Source organism: Lissotriton vulgaris, chromosome 5 (assembly GCF_964263255.1).
Source record: "Lissotriton vulgaris chromosome 5, aLisVul1.2, whole genome shotgun sequence".
Classification (NCBI taxonomy): Eukaryota; Metazoa; Chordata; class Amphibia; order Caudata; family Salamandridae; genus Lissotriton; species Lissotriton vulgaris.
The window spans coordinates 1,824,545,263-1,824,563,859 of NC_141693.1; the positions used below are offsets into that span (position 1 = coordinate 1,824,545,263).

General features: G+C 41.2%; 1 protein-coding gene across 1 annotated transcript in view; it reads left to right on the forward strand.

Moving 5' to 3' along the window:
* Nucleotides 1-3,974: 3,974 nt before the first annotated feature.
* HOXB13 (homeobox B13) overlaps nt 3,975-18,597 on the forward strand; it is a 48,392-nt gene continuing 33,769 nt past the window's right edge. The window contains exon 1 of the mRNA XM_086924249.1: nt 3,975-4,702. Coding sequence (XP_086780375.1) covers nt 3,982-4,702 — 721 coding nt within the window. The 5' untranslated portion in view covers nt 3,975-3,981. The remainder of the gene's footprint in view (nt 4,703-18,597) is intronic.

Genomic DNA, 18,597 nt, shown 5'->3' on the forward strand with positions numbered 1-18,597 from the left:
TCCCCTGCCCCCACGGCCCTGTCGTGCGGGACACGGCCCCTCTCTTGCCCCAAGGGGCTCGGCCAAGCAACACAGGCCCCTTTTCCTGACCCACAGGGCTCGATCGTGCAGCACCAGCCCCTCCTCCTGTCCTCCTGTCCCCCGGGACCCGGTCCTGACCCACTCGGTTCAGTCATGCAGCACACAGGTCCCTTCTCCTGTCCCACGGAGCTCGGTCCTGCCCCACTCGGTTCAGTCATGCAGCACTCAGATCTCTTCTCCTGTCCCACGGGGCTCGGTCCTGCCCCACTCGGTTCAGTCATGCAGCACTCAGATCCCTTCTCCTGTCCCACAGCCAGGGCTCGATAGTGCAGCACCACGCCACTGCTCCTGTCTCCCGAGACCCGGTCTTGTAGTCCCACTTGGTTCAGTCATGCAGCACACAGGTCCCTTCTCCTGTCCCACGGAGCTCGGTCCTGCCCCACTCGGTTCAGTCATGCAGCACTCAGATCCTTTCTCCCGCCCCACGGGGCTCGGTCCTGCCCCACTCGGTTCAGTCATGCAGCACACAGATCCCTTCTCCTGTCCCACGGGGCTCGGCCTGCCCCACTCGGCTCAGCCATGCATCACACAGGTCCTTTCTCCCGCCCCACGGGGCTCAGTCCTCCTGTCCTACTCGGCTCAGCCATGCAGCACACAGGTCCCTTCTCCTGCCCTTGGGGGCTCGGTCCTTTCCCACTCGGCTCAGCCATGCATCACACAAGTCCTTTCTCCTGCCCCATGGGGCTCGGTCCTGTCCCACTCGGCTCAACCATGCACCACACAGGTCCCTTCCCTTGTCCCACGGGGCTCAGTCATGCAGCACACAGGTCCTTTCTCCCGCCCCACGGGGCTCGGTCCTACCACAAAGGGCCATGCCTCGCGACCCACGCTTCTCCCCCCCTGAGGGCGGCGAGACATGGACTCTCCCGATGTAGCAGATATCCGCGAAGGAAGCTCGCAGGGGCCCACGGCTGTAAAAAGCTTTCAGAAAGTGTGTTTGTTAAACAAACCCGCCCTAGAATTGTCCTGGCACGTCCGCCTTGAACTCCGCCGAGGAGCAGGGGCACAAACGCGGTGTGTGCGAAGGTGAGCCGCTGGGAGTATTTTTACACAGACCCTTGCACAAACCCGCCTGGAGGTGTATCCATGCCCAGCACATATCAGTTATAACAACCCAGCCCCTTCCGCTCATGCGCACCTACCCACAGCCCCATTGGGCCAGGAGGCTCACAACCCCTAGGTTTTGATCTCAGGGTTCTAGATCACCTATAATGTGTGATCTTGGGCCTACGCCTCTTAGGATCCTCCGTGTCTCCCCACTGCTCAGGGCTTTAAGTGGAGTGAGAAAACGAGGGGTTCTCTCAAAGGGGCGTGGCCGATGTACTGAAGGGCGTGACTTTAATATACCCAAACTAAAAATCTGTGCCTAGCATGGTGTGCCGCCCAACGAGTATTTTGCTGCTTCTGTCAGTGCATTCAGATATATAATACTGATGCAACATGTAACATTACACCTACAAGAAGCCAGGGCTATTGGCTTTACCAATGGTTGTTGATTGTGTAACACAAGTCAGCAATAACTATGCCTTCGTTGTATCGAATATTGAAAACGCTTCAGTTCTGAAATGAAGAGACTGTGAAAACACTATAGCGAGTCTCTTTGAAGTTACCTCAAACACAGTAAAGGGTGGCCCTGCTGCGGAGCTAAGATTTTTTTTTCACCCTGAGGGCAAAAGTGTAGAGTCAGCACCTGCTTTATAGAACTTCCGGTGCTGAGCACTGGCCAGACGCGGCCCACCTAAAGCCCTGCCCCCTTTTGATGGTAAGGAGTGCATGTGAGTGTGTGAGTCAGGGGTGGAGGGCACAGATTCAGGCCTGTTTTCATCATGCTGTGTTCACTTACGGCAATTCACAAGAGAAATGCAGCAACCCCTGTCATTTCGCCACACCTCTTTGATGAAATGCTACCCACAGGGAGGGCACCAGCAGACCGCAAGCGGAAATAATCAAGAGGGGCCTTGACAGCAGCATTTATTCAAGATCTGTGCTCCCACTGTCAATTCCACACTCTCTCTGGAACACAAGGGGCCTGTTTACGAGCTGCTTTGTTATCTGGTGGTGCAAGAGCAATGCAAACCTTAGGTCGGATTTATGAAGCCGCGCAAGGCCATTTTGCGTGGCCCTGAGGGGCTCTATAAATCTGGAGTAAGGCAACGCAGTGAAAATCCCAGCATAGCTTTGCTCTCCCCTTGAAAGGCCTTCCATTGGTGTTGCATGGGCGTTGCATGGGCCTTCCATTGGTGTTGCATGGGCGTTGCATGGGCGTTCCATGGGCGTTCCATGGGCGTTCCATGGGCCTTCCATGGGCGTTGCATGGGCCTTCCATGGGCCTTCCATGGGCGTTGCATGGGCGTTCCAAGGGCCTTCCATGGGCGTTGCATGGGCGTTCCATGGGCGTTCCATGGGTGTTCCGATGTCAACACCCGTGGTTTTTGACGCATTCTCAGATTGGCCAGAACTGGTAAACCTGGGAATGCCCCAAAAAGATATGACTTCCCAGCAGAGACGTAACGAGGAGAAATATGTTTATTTTTCCTTGTTATTTCCTCTTTCTAAGTATGCAGCATTCTGCAGCACAGATAGAGGAAGTTTCCCTTCCTGCATCAAAACAATCCTGCATGCAAATCAGGCACCCTTGCACATGCAAGGGTGCCTGCGTTGGCGGTAGGCTGCCAGCAGGGCGCTTTTGCACAGGAAAAGGCAGAAATGTGCCATAAACACGGCACATTCCTGTCCTTTCCCTGCCAGCAGTGCAGCACAGCAACGTGACTTGCTGCACTGCATTGCATGACTTTTTCCTAAATACGTCCCTAAGTATGTAAGTCTCAATGAATACTTAAGCCCTCATTTACGGGGAATTGGCGCAGGGCAGCCCCGCAAGTCTTCTTGCTGCTCTGCCCTACACCAATGTGAAAGGGCAGGAACGCACCGTGTTTCTGAAATACAGCGCATTCCTGTGCTTTCCCCTTGCGCTGCCGCATACTTTGCTGCCTAGCGCCAATGCAGGCAGCAAGGGTGCCTGTGTTGCATACAGAATTGTTTTTGTGCAGGAAGGGGCACCTTCCCACACAAAAACAATCCAGAGAGGCGTGTTTCTCAACACACATGGAAAAAAGAAATAACAAGGAGATATTAAAAATATGTCTACTCCTTACGCCTGCTCCAGGGAGGCGTAAGGTTTGGGTGCTGCCCCAGGTTTACATGAATAATTAACCATGGGGATGTGTCAAAATCCATGGGTGTTGAGTGGGAAAACCCACTGCAACGCCCATGGAACGCCTCCCGGACCCATAGTAAGGCAACCAGAGACTTGCGCTGCTTTTTTTTACTCCGTATCTATAAGGCTATGCAAAGCAAAGCAGAGTGGCTTCCTGTGGCCTCATAGATATGATTGAGAGGCTTGCGCCGCCGGAGCATCAAAAAAAGTGACAGAACAAGTCTCTCATAAATAAGCCTCTAATTTCTTCCCTCTTTGGATTTTTGTAGTAAGAGTGTATTTGGCTGACAGTGCCCTGATCATGGGACTGTGTGCAAACGGTCTGTATGTTTGTTAAGATATTAAGATGTCGATATATAACCAATCTATTTACTTTCTCGGTGTACTTTCATGTAAGCGTAGCTAGTTCACAAAGGAAACGTTGACAGCTCCTAAACACACGCACACACTCCTCTGGCTGTACCTGTCCCACTCGCAGCCCGTCACATGTCGCGGCTCTCATGTCCTTTCCGTTTCCAGCCTCCTCCCTCCCCCCTCGTGAGGTGCACGGCGCTCTTCCTGTCACAAACTCTGCCCTGACACTTTATTACCCCCTATGCTCCCCCCGCGGGCTGGAGGCAGCCAATGGGCGCGGCCGCTGCCAGACTCACGTTCAGTGCGTCGACAGCAGGCAGGATGAAGCCATGCAGCCCTCCCAAGCTCCCCCAGGCTGCAGCAGGAGCTCCCGGAGCTCGGCCCTGAACGGCCCCGCCGCCGGGGGCATGGATGGCTTCCTGGGGGGCGGCCCCTTCCACAGCAGGGGTGTTATGGGACCGTCTGGGGGTCACTCTTCCGAAATGGGGGGCCACTCTCCAACCATGGGTGGCAGCCATACTTCGGCTCTGGGGGTGACCCCTTCAGTCTTGGGGGGACACTCTTCGGCCTTGGGGGGCCCTTCCTCAGCATTGGGGAGGCACTCGCCCACCCCCGTGGCCGCAGGTTACTCCATTATGGACCTGCCGGCCAGCTCGATGGACCACGGGAAGCCCTGTGCCCCCTCGTGCCACGGCTCCACGGCGCCCGCTCTGGGCTGCGGTTACTTCGGAGGGGGGTACTACTCGTGCCGCGTGGCCCGAGCCCCCCTGAAGGCCTGCTCCCTCTCGGGGTACCCCGCTGAGAAGTACACGGACACGCCCGGGGGCCCGGAGGAGCTTCGCCCTAAGGAGGTGGCCTTCTATTCGGGCTACGGAGGCCCTTACCAGCCCATGGCCAGCTACTTGGACCTCTCCGTGGTGCAGAGCATCGGCGGGGGGCCCGGGGAGCCCCATCCTTCCGACACCTTCCAGCACTGGGGTTGGAATAACCAGGTGTGCTGCCCCAAGGACCAGAGCCCGGCTGGGTCGCCATGGAAGAGCCAATTCACAGGTAAGAAAGTCACCAGCTGCGAAGCCCACAGGCCACTTACGAACTGCCCATCGTTACCGGCACAAATAACACAACACAGACCGGTCAGTAGAGACCTGTGGAAAAACGTGAGGTACGCCTTATATAGAGGCCTTAAAGAGGTACATAAATAACAATACAGACCGGTCCTTACAGACCTGTGGAAATAACGCTAGGTACGAATCACAGAGGCCTTAAATAGGTACATCAATGGAGAATACACTCCACGAAGAAGGAGACTAAATGGTTACATAGACATCCATTGTAGAACTATATATCTCTGTGTATATATATATATATATATATATATATATATATATATATATATATATATATATATATATATATATATATATAATTTCCATGATGTATACATTAAGAAATAACACTCATGACGCACGCACAGACACGCGATGGCAGTAACACACACATAGGTATATCGAAAATTGATGCATATATATGTAGATATTATGCCCGCATTTATGCATAGATACAGTAAACATATCAACCATTTATGTATTTGTTTAAGATATTCTAGAGTGTGATCAGCGCCCAGAAAACATTCTAATATTTTCCGGAGAAAGTAGAACTGCCTACCTTTGTTGGTGCAAAAGATGCACAAATATGGGTAATACTAATTGTGGAGGAGTGAGGGAATAATAGACATAGTTAGTACACGGTGTGTGGTAGAGGACTCTGGAGGAGGTAGTTAGCCCCAGCGAGATCACAGGTCACTAGCAGTATACACCAGAACAACAGCCATGCTGCTGGATGAAACAGCATACCTGCACGCACACGTTAACGAGATGCACACATACACTCGCGTGCACACACATACATAGCACGTAGTGTGTGTTTATAAACAGGCACAAATACACGTACATTTGTGTGGATAAATATCAATAGCTAAAGTGAAGTGCTCAGTGCTACAGATATGCACATATATTCATTCACTTAATACATAGGTATACACACACACATATATATGTGAAACAACAAAACACTTTCCACACAGGCCTCAATACACCCACAATCCTTCCAACCAAACAAAACAGACAGTTCTGTGCTAGCTGTCTCCTAACGAGATTTGGCGCCTCGTCAGGGATATGTGGAGCTATATAAATTCAACTACAAAACATACATCCATACATAAACACACCAAGAAAAACACAGAATATCTATCTATCTATCTATCTATCTATCTATCTATCTATCTATCTATCTATCTATCTATCTATCTATCTATCTATCTATCTATCTATCTATCTATCTATCTATCTATCTATCTATGTTTGTGTGCTTATTTTCCAGAAAACTCAAGGTACAAAAAATATAATGCACAGGGAACTGTGAAATATGGAAAATATTTCACTAATCACAGTATCATTATAATAACAGCCTCCAAACTCACTGCATCGCTTTACCATTGTGAAGGGATAGCATGATAATGTGGCATACACTGTGCAGCCAAAATGCACATTTTGAGACAATTTTTCTGGTGATATTGTTTTCATCCATTTGACACAGACAGCAGGAACATTTTCGTCAAATCTGCAAACTATGTAGGTTATGTGGTAAATGCAGTAAATCCATAATTATGTGGCGAATGGTGCAGCCACAGTTTGCATCCACTGGTTCCCACTGTTGTTGATTCCTATATCAACAATTTATGAAAGAAAAAACAGACGTTAAAAATGGTAATTCCAATCAGTGATACTGTTAACTGTACTTTGAAGAAAACAGAATAAAATATAATATAAACAAATACATAATGGATAACGTGTGAGATGGTCCTTTATTGCCACTTCGAGGTTCTGGGGACATTTACAAACCACTCAGCCTTTGGCCTCATGGTTTATTATGTCATCAAAACGACTCAATGGAATATTGAACCGTATTAGTCAGTTACCTGCTATATATAATCTCTCTACATATATTTATATATGTGTTTGCTTCTATCTATCTAACTATCTAGAAACAGAGAAAGATAGAAATGATATGTTACAGATAACTGTGGAATATAGTCATATAATCATGTTTGATACTTGTAACCTGATAACAAATTGCAAGGCCCAATAGTGATTGTTTGTACACAACGAAAGAAGGAATTACTGAATCCATCCATCAATTTTAAGTTTATATAGTGCTGACCAAGAAGGCCCCTAACCGCTGAGTATGATACACACTATACACTGGCTAATTATTTTTATATTACATAAATTTTTTTTTAGCTTTTTTGTTAGTGCAAGTTTCTACTTTATGGCAATTATGTAACACCTGATAAATATTTGATATCTTGTTTAGGCGATATCAGTAGAGAGCAGACTTCTAATAAGCGAGTCATGAAGAGTGACTGTCTCAATCAAATTTTTCATTAAAATAGCCCTTTTTTTGATTTTTGATTGCTTTTGCTTCGCTAGACAAATGTGCAAAAAAAAGTCACAAAAAGGTACCTGCACACGTCTGTTTGATATTAAAAACGTTTATGCAGATTAGTAAAGCAGGTTTTTAATGGGGAAGCAGAAGTTGCATTTTCTATTGTACCATCTGTAGGAAATTTGTCAAGGAAAAAAGAAAAATGTGCTGGATGGATGAACACGAAGATTGACTTAAAGGTATAGGCCAATTGTCCTTGTGTTCTTCATTTAATTTTAATGTATATCCACCTGCTTTTTTAATATCCTTGACATTTTGACATTGAAAAACAATGTCAAAGGAGTGTATTACTATATTGCTAATTGGTTGCTTAAACCGGAAATAGAGGTACACGGATCTCAAAAGCCGGATCTGAGCTGGTAGTCTGATTGGAGTGAACATTTTCGATCAGGCAGCCATTTTGAAGTCTGCTAACTGCAAACCTGGTTTGCATAGACAGTGTGAAAAATTATTCAGGAATATATGAGTGCGGGTTGGGCGCACGTCACTGCCACGATGCAGCAAGGTCGCCCCCATATGGATATCCCATTTAATTAGAAAAACATATTTAAGGGGAGGCTCCAGGGATCTGACTTGTGGTTCACAAACCCTACTATGTAGCACTTAGATTGACTTAACAATGCTTGTCATGGTCTGTAGAACTTGTTTCAATTTTAGTACCATCATAGGTATGACTTATACATGAAGATGATGAGTCCTGGGCTTAAGTAACAACAAAAGTCCCCCCACCCCCGTGCACCACGTTTGGGCATGTCTCTGGGCACGGTAGGCAGTGGTTAAAGTTTATCATTAAACAATCTAAGAAGTTCACTATGAAACATTATGATTTTCTACTAAGATCACAAATTAACCCAATTTACAAAAAGAAATGAATATTCAATCGAAATATTTTAAAATTAAATAACATTACGGTTACACTCCTAAGAATAGAAGGCACTGCCATTTGCCATGTATGGTTACCTATGTAACCAACCTTCCCACAATGCATTGTTGGATATGATGTTCTTTTTCTGTGGGCAATAATGATACACACATGGGTTTAACCATAATCAGAGCAAAGGGGGTTCAATCTGCTCAATGAGATAACAACACAATAACTAGGTGAGTATGATCTTCACACACACCCAAAAACATACAACCCCTCACGGAACATCTACCATGGCAGGGGTGTCACGTTTGACTGACAGGGCAGTCTAGTAATAAAATTCATAATAGGCACATCCACAAAGATGAAAACTCGCACTGAAGGTGTATAATGCAATTCTATTTAATAACCCAACAACCTATAATGCGTTTCTGCCATGAATATGGCCTTGGTCAATTTTCCAGGCAAAACTGCACTGGACACTCGATGCATATTCATCTTTGTGGATGCGCTTATTTGGAATATATACATCAAACAGTCATACTAGTGACTCAGTAGGTAAAGTTAAGCAATTCTTCACATTGAAAATGTTCTAGGTTGCTATAAAAGTTGGCGCTATTTGATAAATCTATGGAACAGTTTGCTCACCCATAGCAAGACGAGCTAAGGTGTGGGTTGCGAAGTTCCGCCCAAATCCCTTCAAGGGTAAAAGAGTTAAAAGAGGACTTTAAAAAAAAAATGAAACTTTTGTTTTAGCTCACAGATACAGTAGAATCTTTGGAATGGATTTACAACAAACTTGTCATGAAAGTAGAAACTTACTCAAAAAGAGGGCTGTTTTTGATTTGGTGTGAATCTGTTTAATAGCGTTTGAGATATCAACATTCAAAACATTTAGTGAGTGGGTACAAAAGAGTTAAAATTCAGAGATAGACTGTCTATTTAAAGGGGCCATCCAGTGAATGATGTCACAAGATGTCTCAAGCCCCAGTGACACCCATCAAACAAAGGAATATGCTTGCACGCCAATTATTGGTAATTGTGTCTTTTTTTCTCTATACTGGAGAGCCCACTTAAACTTGTAAGTGAGAAACTTGAAAAGTTCCTTCAAGCATATTTTAATTTTTCAAGAATGTGACTTGCTGTCAGTGGCTAAATTAATTTTTTCAATCAATTGCGCGTCGTGGAAAAAAATCGCAGAGCAAAGGGAAAGCATGATGGATGGTTTTAAACAGCTGGGGGTCGGTGTGGGGGATATGGTAATAGAGGTATGGAAAAATATATGAAAAATAGTCCAAAAGGCTTTTAGCATAGACTAAATTCATGATTTTTTCTAAAATTAGTGTGCAAGCAGACACCATTTTGTATTCAGAGACAGGCAGTGTTTCCCCAAAACCATAATTTTCTCAAATTTGAAAATTTCATGAAAGTCACCAATTTAATTTAATTGAAAAAACGAGTAAAGTCATCAAGGCTGAGGCTGAGTGTTGTACCTGTGCAAGCTCCAAGGTGAAAGGTATTGGTACAAGGTGAATGCGGCTTAATCACTGAGAAAAATCACAGTTGAAGGTTGGGTACAATTCAAAGAGCACTAAATGTAAAAATTAAACTTGCCACAACACAAACTATTTAATTGTTTACGTTTTGTGTTTACTGAATTATAACTAACCAACTAACTGTGAATATCATCACAACTCTCACTCTTGAACGGAAGAGAGCACGCACACGAGGTCTGCAGGGATAAGGCTTCTTTGTTGTGTTGGGCCTTCCTCAACCCAGCAAACAGGAGGGATGCGTTTCGGCGGTAGCAACAGCCTTTGTCAATCCATGTATGTGTATGTACTCACCATTAGTTGGTTATACACCCACACATATTTACATATATATAAAATATCTCCTGATGAACCTTCTCTATTGGCTTTTCACTACGGCCCAAGTCTGGTGACACGGTGACAACATTGAAATTCACTATGACCAAATCATCATTTTGACATTTAAATTTTCTTCTGCATTACATTTCACCATAGGAAATAACGGCAGACGCGTTTCGGCTTATACCAGCAACTGGACTCCCTTATATTCTCGTCACACCACCATTTTAACAAAGTTAAGTCTTACCTCAGTTATAGTTCTTCAGGAACCACTAAACCATGAGCCTTATCATGACAATTTTGTTCACGCAAACAAGGTGTAAACATAGTGTCATCAGAAATCTAAATTATAATCAAGTTCCTTAAATGTATACAATGTAAATTCATAGTGAAGCAAGAATCATATATCATTATCTTACTATCCAGTACAATTTTAGCCTAACCAATATATATGTAATATTCCTTAAAAAATCCCAGTTATAGTGCAATTACAAAACAGTACCTAAATCGAGGAAAGAGCAGTATATCATGGTGGAAAGTGGTACCCTTTAAAGGTATGAGCACAAACATATCAGGATAAATAGGAAATCCCATCCTAATGTGCAAATGCATCACATCTCCTGAATAATCTAATGATGTATTATGGGTTATACATAACTAAACTAATTAAATGTTACAGTGCCAAATTGTCATTTCAACTACATCAATTCAAATCATGAAAGTTCGATCTAAACACGTATGGTCCCAATCAATCCAAAACCAAGTCTTCACATATTACTAAAGTGCTAATGCATCACAGTACACCAACCATTACCCAATTCCTCCTGTTTAGCATAAAACTCACCCTTAAAGTTCCGTAGTGCCAAGATGCAATTGCAGTTGTACAATTCATATATCGCATAATATATACTCCAAAAAACACACCCTTCTGGGTCAAAAGGTGCTACATCTGCTAAAGCTGTTAATTATTTTATGCATCATTAGTCCAAAACTGTAAACCTCTTCTACAGTATTAAAGTATTGAAGTCAAAAGAGCATGTTGATGATGTATAAAACATGTCCAGGTCCAATACCAGTCCATAAGAATATCAGATCAGAGTGGCACACAAGATTCATATCATTTTTAGGTTTCTAAAGTTGAACATGAAGTTCAGCATCTAAATAATTTACCCAATGGTTTTCTGTTCCCACTAACAAAATCAGCCTTGATTTATTCCTCCTTAGTTCCAATTCCCGATCTCCACCTCTAGGATGTGCCTTTACATATTTAATGGCATAAAATCTAAAATCCTTCAACAAGCCAGTATGTCTTTCAATCAAATGTTTCACAATTGGATACTTTTTAATACAGTTCTTAATGGCTCTAATATGTTGCAAAATCATAGCCTGCAAATTCTTGATGGTGCTCAGTTTTGCACATAATTCTTTCTTTTATTTCACTCTCCTGACCATCCAAAGTTCTAAAGGGCTTTTTTTCGTTTACAAATTTACATGCTTTACAGGAACTGCATTTGACAAAGCCTATTCCATCTTTGCCCAACCAATATTTTTTCCCGTCATTCAGGTTGAAAAAAACATTTGTGAAAATATCACCCAGATTGTGGATATGTCATACAGTCATGCTAGGATTTGGACTCACAAAACCCTTAAGTTGCTCATCATGAAATAATATATTCCAGTTTCTTCTTAAAATCTTTTGGAACTCTGATTGTGCCAGTTATACTTCAAGAAGATTCAACACTTTATAGTCTCTTGACATCTTTTATATTTTCTCTTTCTTTCCATTGATCTGTCATTATTGTACAGCATTAATTCCCTGATTATAGAACTAGCTCTACCTATGGCAGCATTCAAAACCTCTTTCAGATATGCACAAGCTTTAAATCTTTGTCTCATTACTTGTATTTCATTAGCAAACTCTTCATCCATAGAACACATTCTACACACTCTTAAAAATTAACCATAAGGTAGCCTCCATTTTAAGATTTTTTGGGGATCCACTATTAGCATGAAAAGTGGAGTTAGCCGCTGTTATTATTCTGTGCACTTTTGTATGAATCTTACTTTCTTTGACACAAAAGCTGATATCCAAAATGTAATACGATCTTATCTTATATATATATATATATATATATATATATATATATATATATATATATTTCTCGCTCCTTTAATCACAAAAGAACAGGCATGCAAGGGACATTGTGCAAATCACCCTGTTTGTTACTCCTGCCCTATGGTAACTATCACTCACGCACTCGCCTTGCTAATTACCCCACATGTTACATCACTCATGTCATCTTCAATGACCTCCTTGATAATATCACAGCAACATTTGCAATGAAATTGTTGATGAGAAAACTGTGTGTGGCGGAGGCACGAATTATAGTTACTTTAGGGCACGAGTTATAGTTACTTGAGATAACTATAACTGGTGAATTTCCATGGTTTTGTGCATGTAAAATCTGAGCCTAAATATAACGTCCCTGTAAACTTTGTTATTTTCAGTGAATTTCTAAAGTTTTAAAAATTATATTTCCTAATTATAACATCCTTGTAACCCTTGTTTTTTTAGTGAATTTCAACATTTCCTCATGCTATTTCCTAACTATAACGTCCTTGTAACCTTTGTGCCTTTGTGTGTATATATATATATGTGTGTGTATATATATATATATATATATATATATATATATATATATATATATGTATATATATATATATATATATATATATATATATATATATATATATATATATATATATATATATATATATATATATATATTCACATATATATATACACACACACTATGTGGTTCCTCTGTATCGGGACGCACGGCTACTACTGCTGATACCAAATCTCTTTCAGAAATTACACCCATAATTCTATCATTACACCGGAGGGCGCTTATTTGTAGCAACCATTAGAATCCTTATGTTGAAATATATCATGGACCCTCAAACAAAACCCCCTGATGGCTTAAATTCTGATGAGGAATTGGTTGACAATATCACCTTAACACTAAGTGGATTTATCAGCAACTCAAAGTTCTTCTAGGTGCCTTTTTGCACATCTGTTTGATTTGATTATACATTTTTACTAGCATAGCGATTATCCCACTCAGGCACACAGACAAATACTCTCAGTTAGATTCTGGATGAACCCACACTACCACTACATTTTACAAACCACATGGTACGAATCGACACATAATCGTATACAATAGACCCAACTTGAGCAAGACTTCACATACGGATACTGCAAAAGCTATGCTCCTAAGACACAGTAACTTTTTACTCCTTAATATTTAAGAGCACCGAATATATTGGCCATCCATAGAAATTGTTAAAACCTGTATCATATCAGTGCAGTCTACCAAACCAAAAGGAGGTATGACGGCATAGCTTTTGTGTGTTAAAAATAAAAATAATGTTAATAATATTAATTGTACTGTTACCAATGATCGACTCCGGAGGGTTTATCATGACAAAAGAAATATTTATCTGTGACAATGAAAAGAGATTTCTTTGAAATATTCACAGTTCAAGGACTTCATAATATCTATCAAATAACAGTTATCTCTTGATCTTGGAACATTAAGCTTTGCCACTGAAAGTTTAGCGCAGAACAAATGTTTTGTTACCTATTGAATGTAATTTTACATAAATATATATATATACACAAATGCATTTTGGTGCTCTGAAGACTAAGTTCTGCTCATATATATATAGATATATATATATATATATATATATATATATATATATATATATATATATATATATATATATATATATATCTATATATCTATATATATACACACAAATCTCTCTCTATATATAAATAGCCACTGTGTAGGTATGTTTAAGTCACACATTCCATTTTGATTTGCCTATAACGTTTGGCCATGTGCACAGATTTGTATGACATTTGAAAACCGGTGAAATCAGTCAGCTATGTTTTTGCATGGCAAGTTTTGTGAAGATCCATGCATTAGTAAAAAAGTTAAAAGGGGTTAAAAAAAGAGTGGATTCCTATTTAGCTTCCATAGAAAATGTTGATCTCATTTAAAGCCTGAGTGGATTTACTCCAAACTTAGCATGAAAGTAGATCTTAATTCAAAATATGTGATTTTTTGGTTTGGTGTGTTCAGTTGTTTTTGAGATATTACTGTTTGAAAAAGATGCAGTGAAGGCATTAAAGTCTTAACACTTTTGTATAGCTCTGCTGCTTAAACTCGCAAGTTAATCTTGGTAATCACAGATTCAGATTTTAAGACAGTGTTATTGGCTAGGTTATGGCTGGAATTATTTTTTAGACCATACTGGCATGCGAGTTTCACACTGTGAAAAAGAAATGTACACAACCATGGGCCCAAAAGTGGCCCACCGCTGGGCAGTGGTTACGGGTACCCAGACATGTGGAAAGTCTACATCACACCTGAAAAAAGCAATGTGTTCAAAGGGCGATTCACAAGTTCGAGGTGACACGCCAGCACACCAGCGGCCATTTTAGGTGCTGACTTTGGCGGCCATTTTGTGCTTGACTCATGAGTCCCTTCCAACTCGCGAGTTCCAGGCACGGAAACAAAGGTCGGAAGGTCGAAGGTAGGGTGCAGTGCCAGCACGCATGTCAAGTCCTGTGCCCAACCCCCAGTGAGGGGTGGCAGTGGCATGTTGGGCGCAAGGTCTGGATACTTGCCAGTTCGTGCGGGCAACCCCAGTTGTTCACTGCTAAAGGCTATGCGCAGCATGCTTTGGAGATCCTTGGGTGATTGGGCTCATGGACTGGCTGAAGGCAGTGAACAGCAGGGGTTTAAAATAGATAAATCTTAGTAAAGCCACTGAAATTCACTGAAAAAAGACAGGCAAAAAAATGAGGTAAGTTTGAATTCAAACATGCAAAAACACTGAAATTAACTAGTTATGTCGACTGCCATGAAAAAAAAACAAATATTTGGCAGCGGCTGAGTTACAAAAAAGTGAACTGAAAAACAACATGGCTGTCGAGTTGTGTATTATGTGAATTATATATATATATATATATATATATATATATATATATATATATATATATATATATATATATATATATATATATATATATATATCTATATATCTATATATCTATATATCTATATATCTATATATCTATATATAAATATATATATATATATATATATATATATATATATATATATATATATATATATATATATATATGAAACAAGGTTTTGAACCACTGCCTTTGCGCCACACACCTCGGGTGCTTCCTGAACGCAGTGGTGAGCCGCGTAAACTTCCCAAGCACAGTCCACTGTAAATGTGTCAGCCGACACAAACAGGAGCACACCGCAAGTCCGTGCAAAAAATGTATTTATTTTTTAAATGGAAAACCCCCCTCCAGCGTTGACAGACACGTTTTGCCACTCTGGCTTTGTCAATGTCAATGACTTTGATAAAGGTACACCATTTTAAAGTGAATAAGTGTTTACAATCAATGGTAAACATGAAAGAAGACTCAGTTAATGCTAAATTCAATACTTTCACGTCGGCCATCTTAACATGTAGTTCAGTTTCAATAAATGCACCATGTTAAAAGCAATTTCCGCCCGAATCGAGGCACATCATTCCATTTTCAGAACAGAAACATTAAAAGGATAAGATTATATCAAAGTAGTGCATTTGAAAAAGGAAAAAAGAAGGAAAACCAAAGTAACAATATACAATGCTTACTCTCTGTGCCTATTTGCCTTAGGCTAAGTAGCACAAATTGGTTTTAATAGAGTATCTTGCCTCCTTTTGCTCCATGTTTGAACCCAGCCCATTCAGGGCTATAGCTTTAGCACTTACGTCTGTCTTTTCATTAAATTTAAGATGAAAATATAAGTCCTTAAGTCGATATTAAATAATCATGAGAGACACCACTACTACTGTCACTGTATTTACAATGGCATTGGAAGGCAAATAGGCACAGAGAGGAAGCATTGTATATTGTTACTTTGGTTTTCCTTCTTTTTTCGAATGCATTACTTTGATATAATCTTATCCTTTTAATGTTTCTTTTCTGAAAATGTAATGATGTGCCTCGATTCAAGCTGAAAGTGCTTTTAACATGGTTTATTTATTGAAACTGAACTACATGTTAAGATGGCCGACGTGAAAGTATAGCATTTAGCATTAACTGAGCCTTCTTTCATGTTTACCATTGATTTTAAACATGCACGCGCACTTTTTCACTTTAAAATGGTGACACTTTATCAAAGTCATTGACATTGACAAAGCCAGAGCGGGCAAACGCTCCTGTCAACGCTGGAGGGCGGTTTTCCATTTATGAAATAAATACATTTTTTTGCACGGACTTGCGGTGTGCTCCTGTTTGTGTCGGCTGACACATTTACAGTGGACTGTGCTTGGGATATATATATATATATATATATATATATATATATATATATATATATATATATATGTATATATATAAATATATATATATATACACACACACACACGCACACACATATGTATATATACACACACATATATAAACACACATCATATTTATATATATTTGATGCAGTCTTAGCCATTCCGCTTTTAGTATTCTCTCTTGAGTATTCCATGCAAAAAAGTTCTTGAAAACAAATTTGAAGAATACTTCATAAACTTTGAAATTCTTTACCTATATTGATAAAAGTTAGTTGGGCATTGCTGAAACATTGCCAAGTTACGAGTGATGTTCATATAAACTACCAGAATCATTGATATTTGCTGCAAGGTGACCAGTACAACAGTGACATCTCAACTGTTATCAAAACTAGTATCACTAATATGATGTCAGATCAGTACGATTTTCAATAACCAAACCTCAATGACTTCACAACTTGCTCTGTTTTTTCTTTTGGCTTTTTCCTTTCTTTTCATTCCGCGCCAGGATACTCCGGTAGTAATTGAGCGCGTAATAAAACAGCATATAACATATAACATAACATGACTCCTTCTACACTTTCCTAGTAAATTCTGCATAGTCAATACACAATGAACAACAATTAAAAATATCTACATTCTGTGATAAATAGGTTAAAGTAAAGGAGAAAATACGTCACTCGTCTTTTATTCTTAAAAATGTAGGAGGATAATGTAAAGTAAGTGTTTATCGGGTCTGGCCTAGACTCCGCTTTAGATGTCTCGTTAGCGTAATGTAATTACAAAAAATCATAAATATAGAATACATACTTGAATATATCCCCCTTCGTCCTTTGGTCTGTTCAACTGTTATTCACATTTTGCTTCCACCAACCACAGCCCTTTTCAGTTACTGGCTATCTTGTATTGTGATAATTCTTTTCCAGATTACGTGTACATTTTCCTAAAATAAAAGTGCATTTCAGTGCCTGGGCTAGTGAGCCAGTACATTGCTTTGCCAATCCCATTTTCTTGTATTTTATATCCTTTAAAACATTTTTTTTAATCTTTTGTGTTTAGACTGTCTTCATGTTACAGTAATTCAAAAGCAATAGTACATTATATTTGTTCCAAAACATTCATTTTTTCTGTGATGTGCATTAAACCAAAAAGAATTAGCAAAGCGAATAGGTCTCACCCTTTGGTCGTATTGGCTTTGCCTATGGTTTTTAGCCATGCTGTACAACATTCCTGATACTGTGCAGCATGGCCAAAGAAAGCCAAGTACAAAAATGCCCTAAGATGTAGCAGTCATCATTGTTGAATCGGGAAATTAAAAAAAAGCTGTTTTTTAAGCATAGGTGGGAGGAACAACACAGGGTGAGGGTTGAGGTAGCAACATAGATGTCCAGTGTGATGGGGTGGGGGTTGCGACGCAGTGGGCATGTGTGGGGTGAAACACCGTGTGGGGAGAACAGAAGTGATAAGGATGGCAGGAGTAAGATGGAGAAGTAGCAGGTAAGAGAGAAAGGGGGCACAGGGTGAGCAATACAGGTGACAGCGCAATGTGGAACGGGCAGGGAGAGGCACATGGGTGAGAAAGCAATGGAATGAGTGTAACATGGAAGAAAAGCACATATGCGACAGAGCAACATGGAGTGCAGGGGAAGAAAAGTACATGAGAGAGACGGCTGGAAAGCACATGCACTCTCATCGAGTACTCAACCCAAAAGAAACAATCATTGGCAAATCCAATAGGTCTTGCATATGCAAGAGCTATAGGCTTTGGCAATATGGTTTTGCAATATTGTACACACGTGCGGCTGCTGTTCAGCATGGCTAAAAGTTAGTGGCATGAAGCGTCCTAGAGTGGAGTGGGGGGAGTAAAGGGCTGTAGAGTTGAGTGGAGTGGAGGGAGTAGAGTTCTGTGGCAGAAAGGGTTGTAGAGTGCAGTGTCATACAGTGCAGTGGCGTGGAATGGCTTGCAGTGGCGTGGAGTGGCATAGAGTGGGGTGGAATAGGGTGGAGTGGGTTGGAGTGGATTAAAGTAATGGGGTGCATTGGAGTAGGGAGGATTGTAGTGGGTGGACTGGATGGGGTGGATTGGAGTGGGGCAGATTGAAATGGGGTGAGGTGGATTAGAGTGGGTTGGGTTATATTGATTTGGGGAGGGGTGGTGATTAAGGGAGGGGTGGATTGGGTGGTGTGGATTGGATTAGTGTCGAGTGGTTTGAAGTGGGGTAAATTAGAGTGGAGTGGAGGGGTGGTTTGGACTGGACTGGAGGGGGTGGATTAAC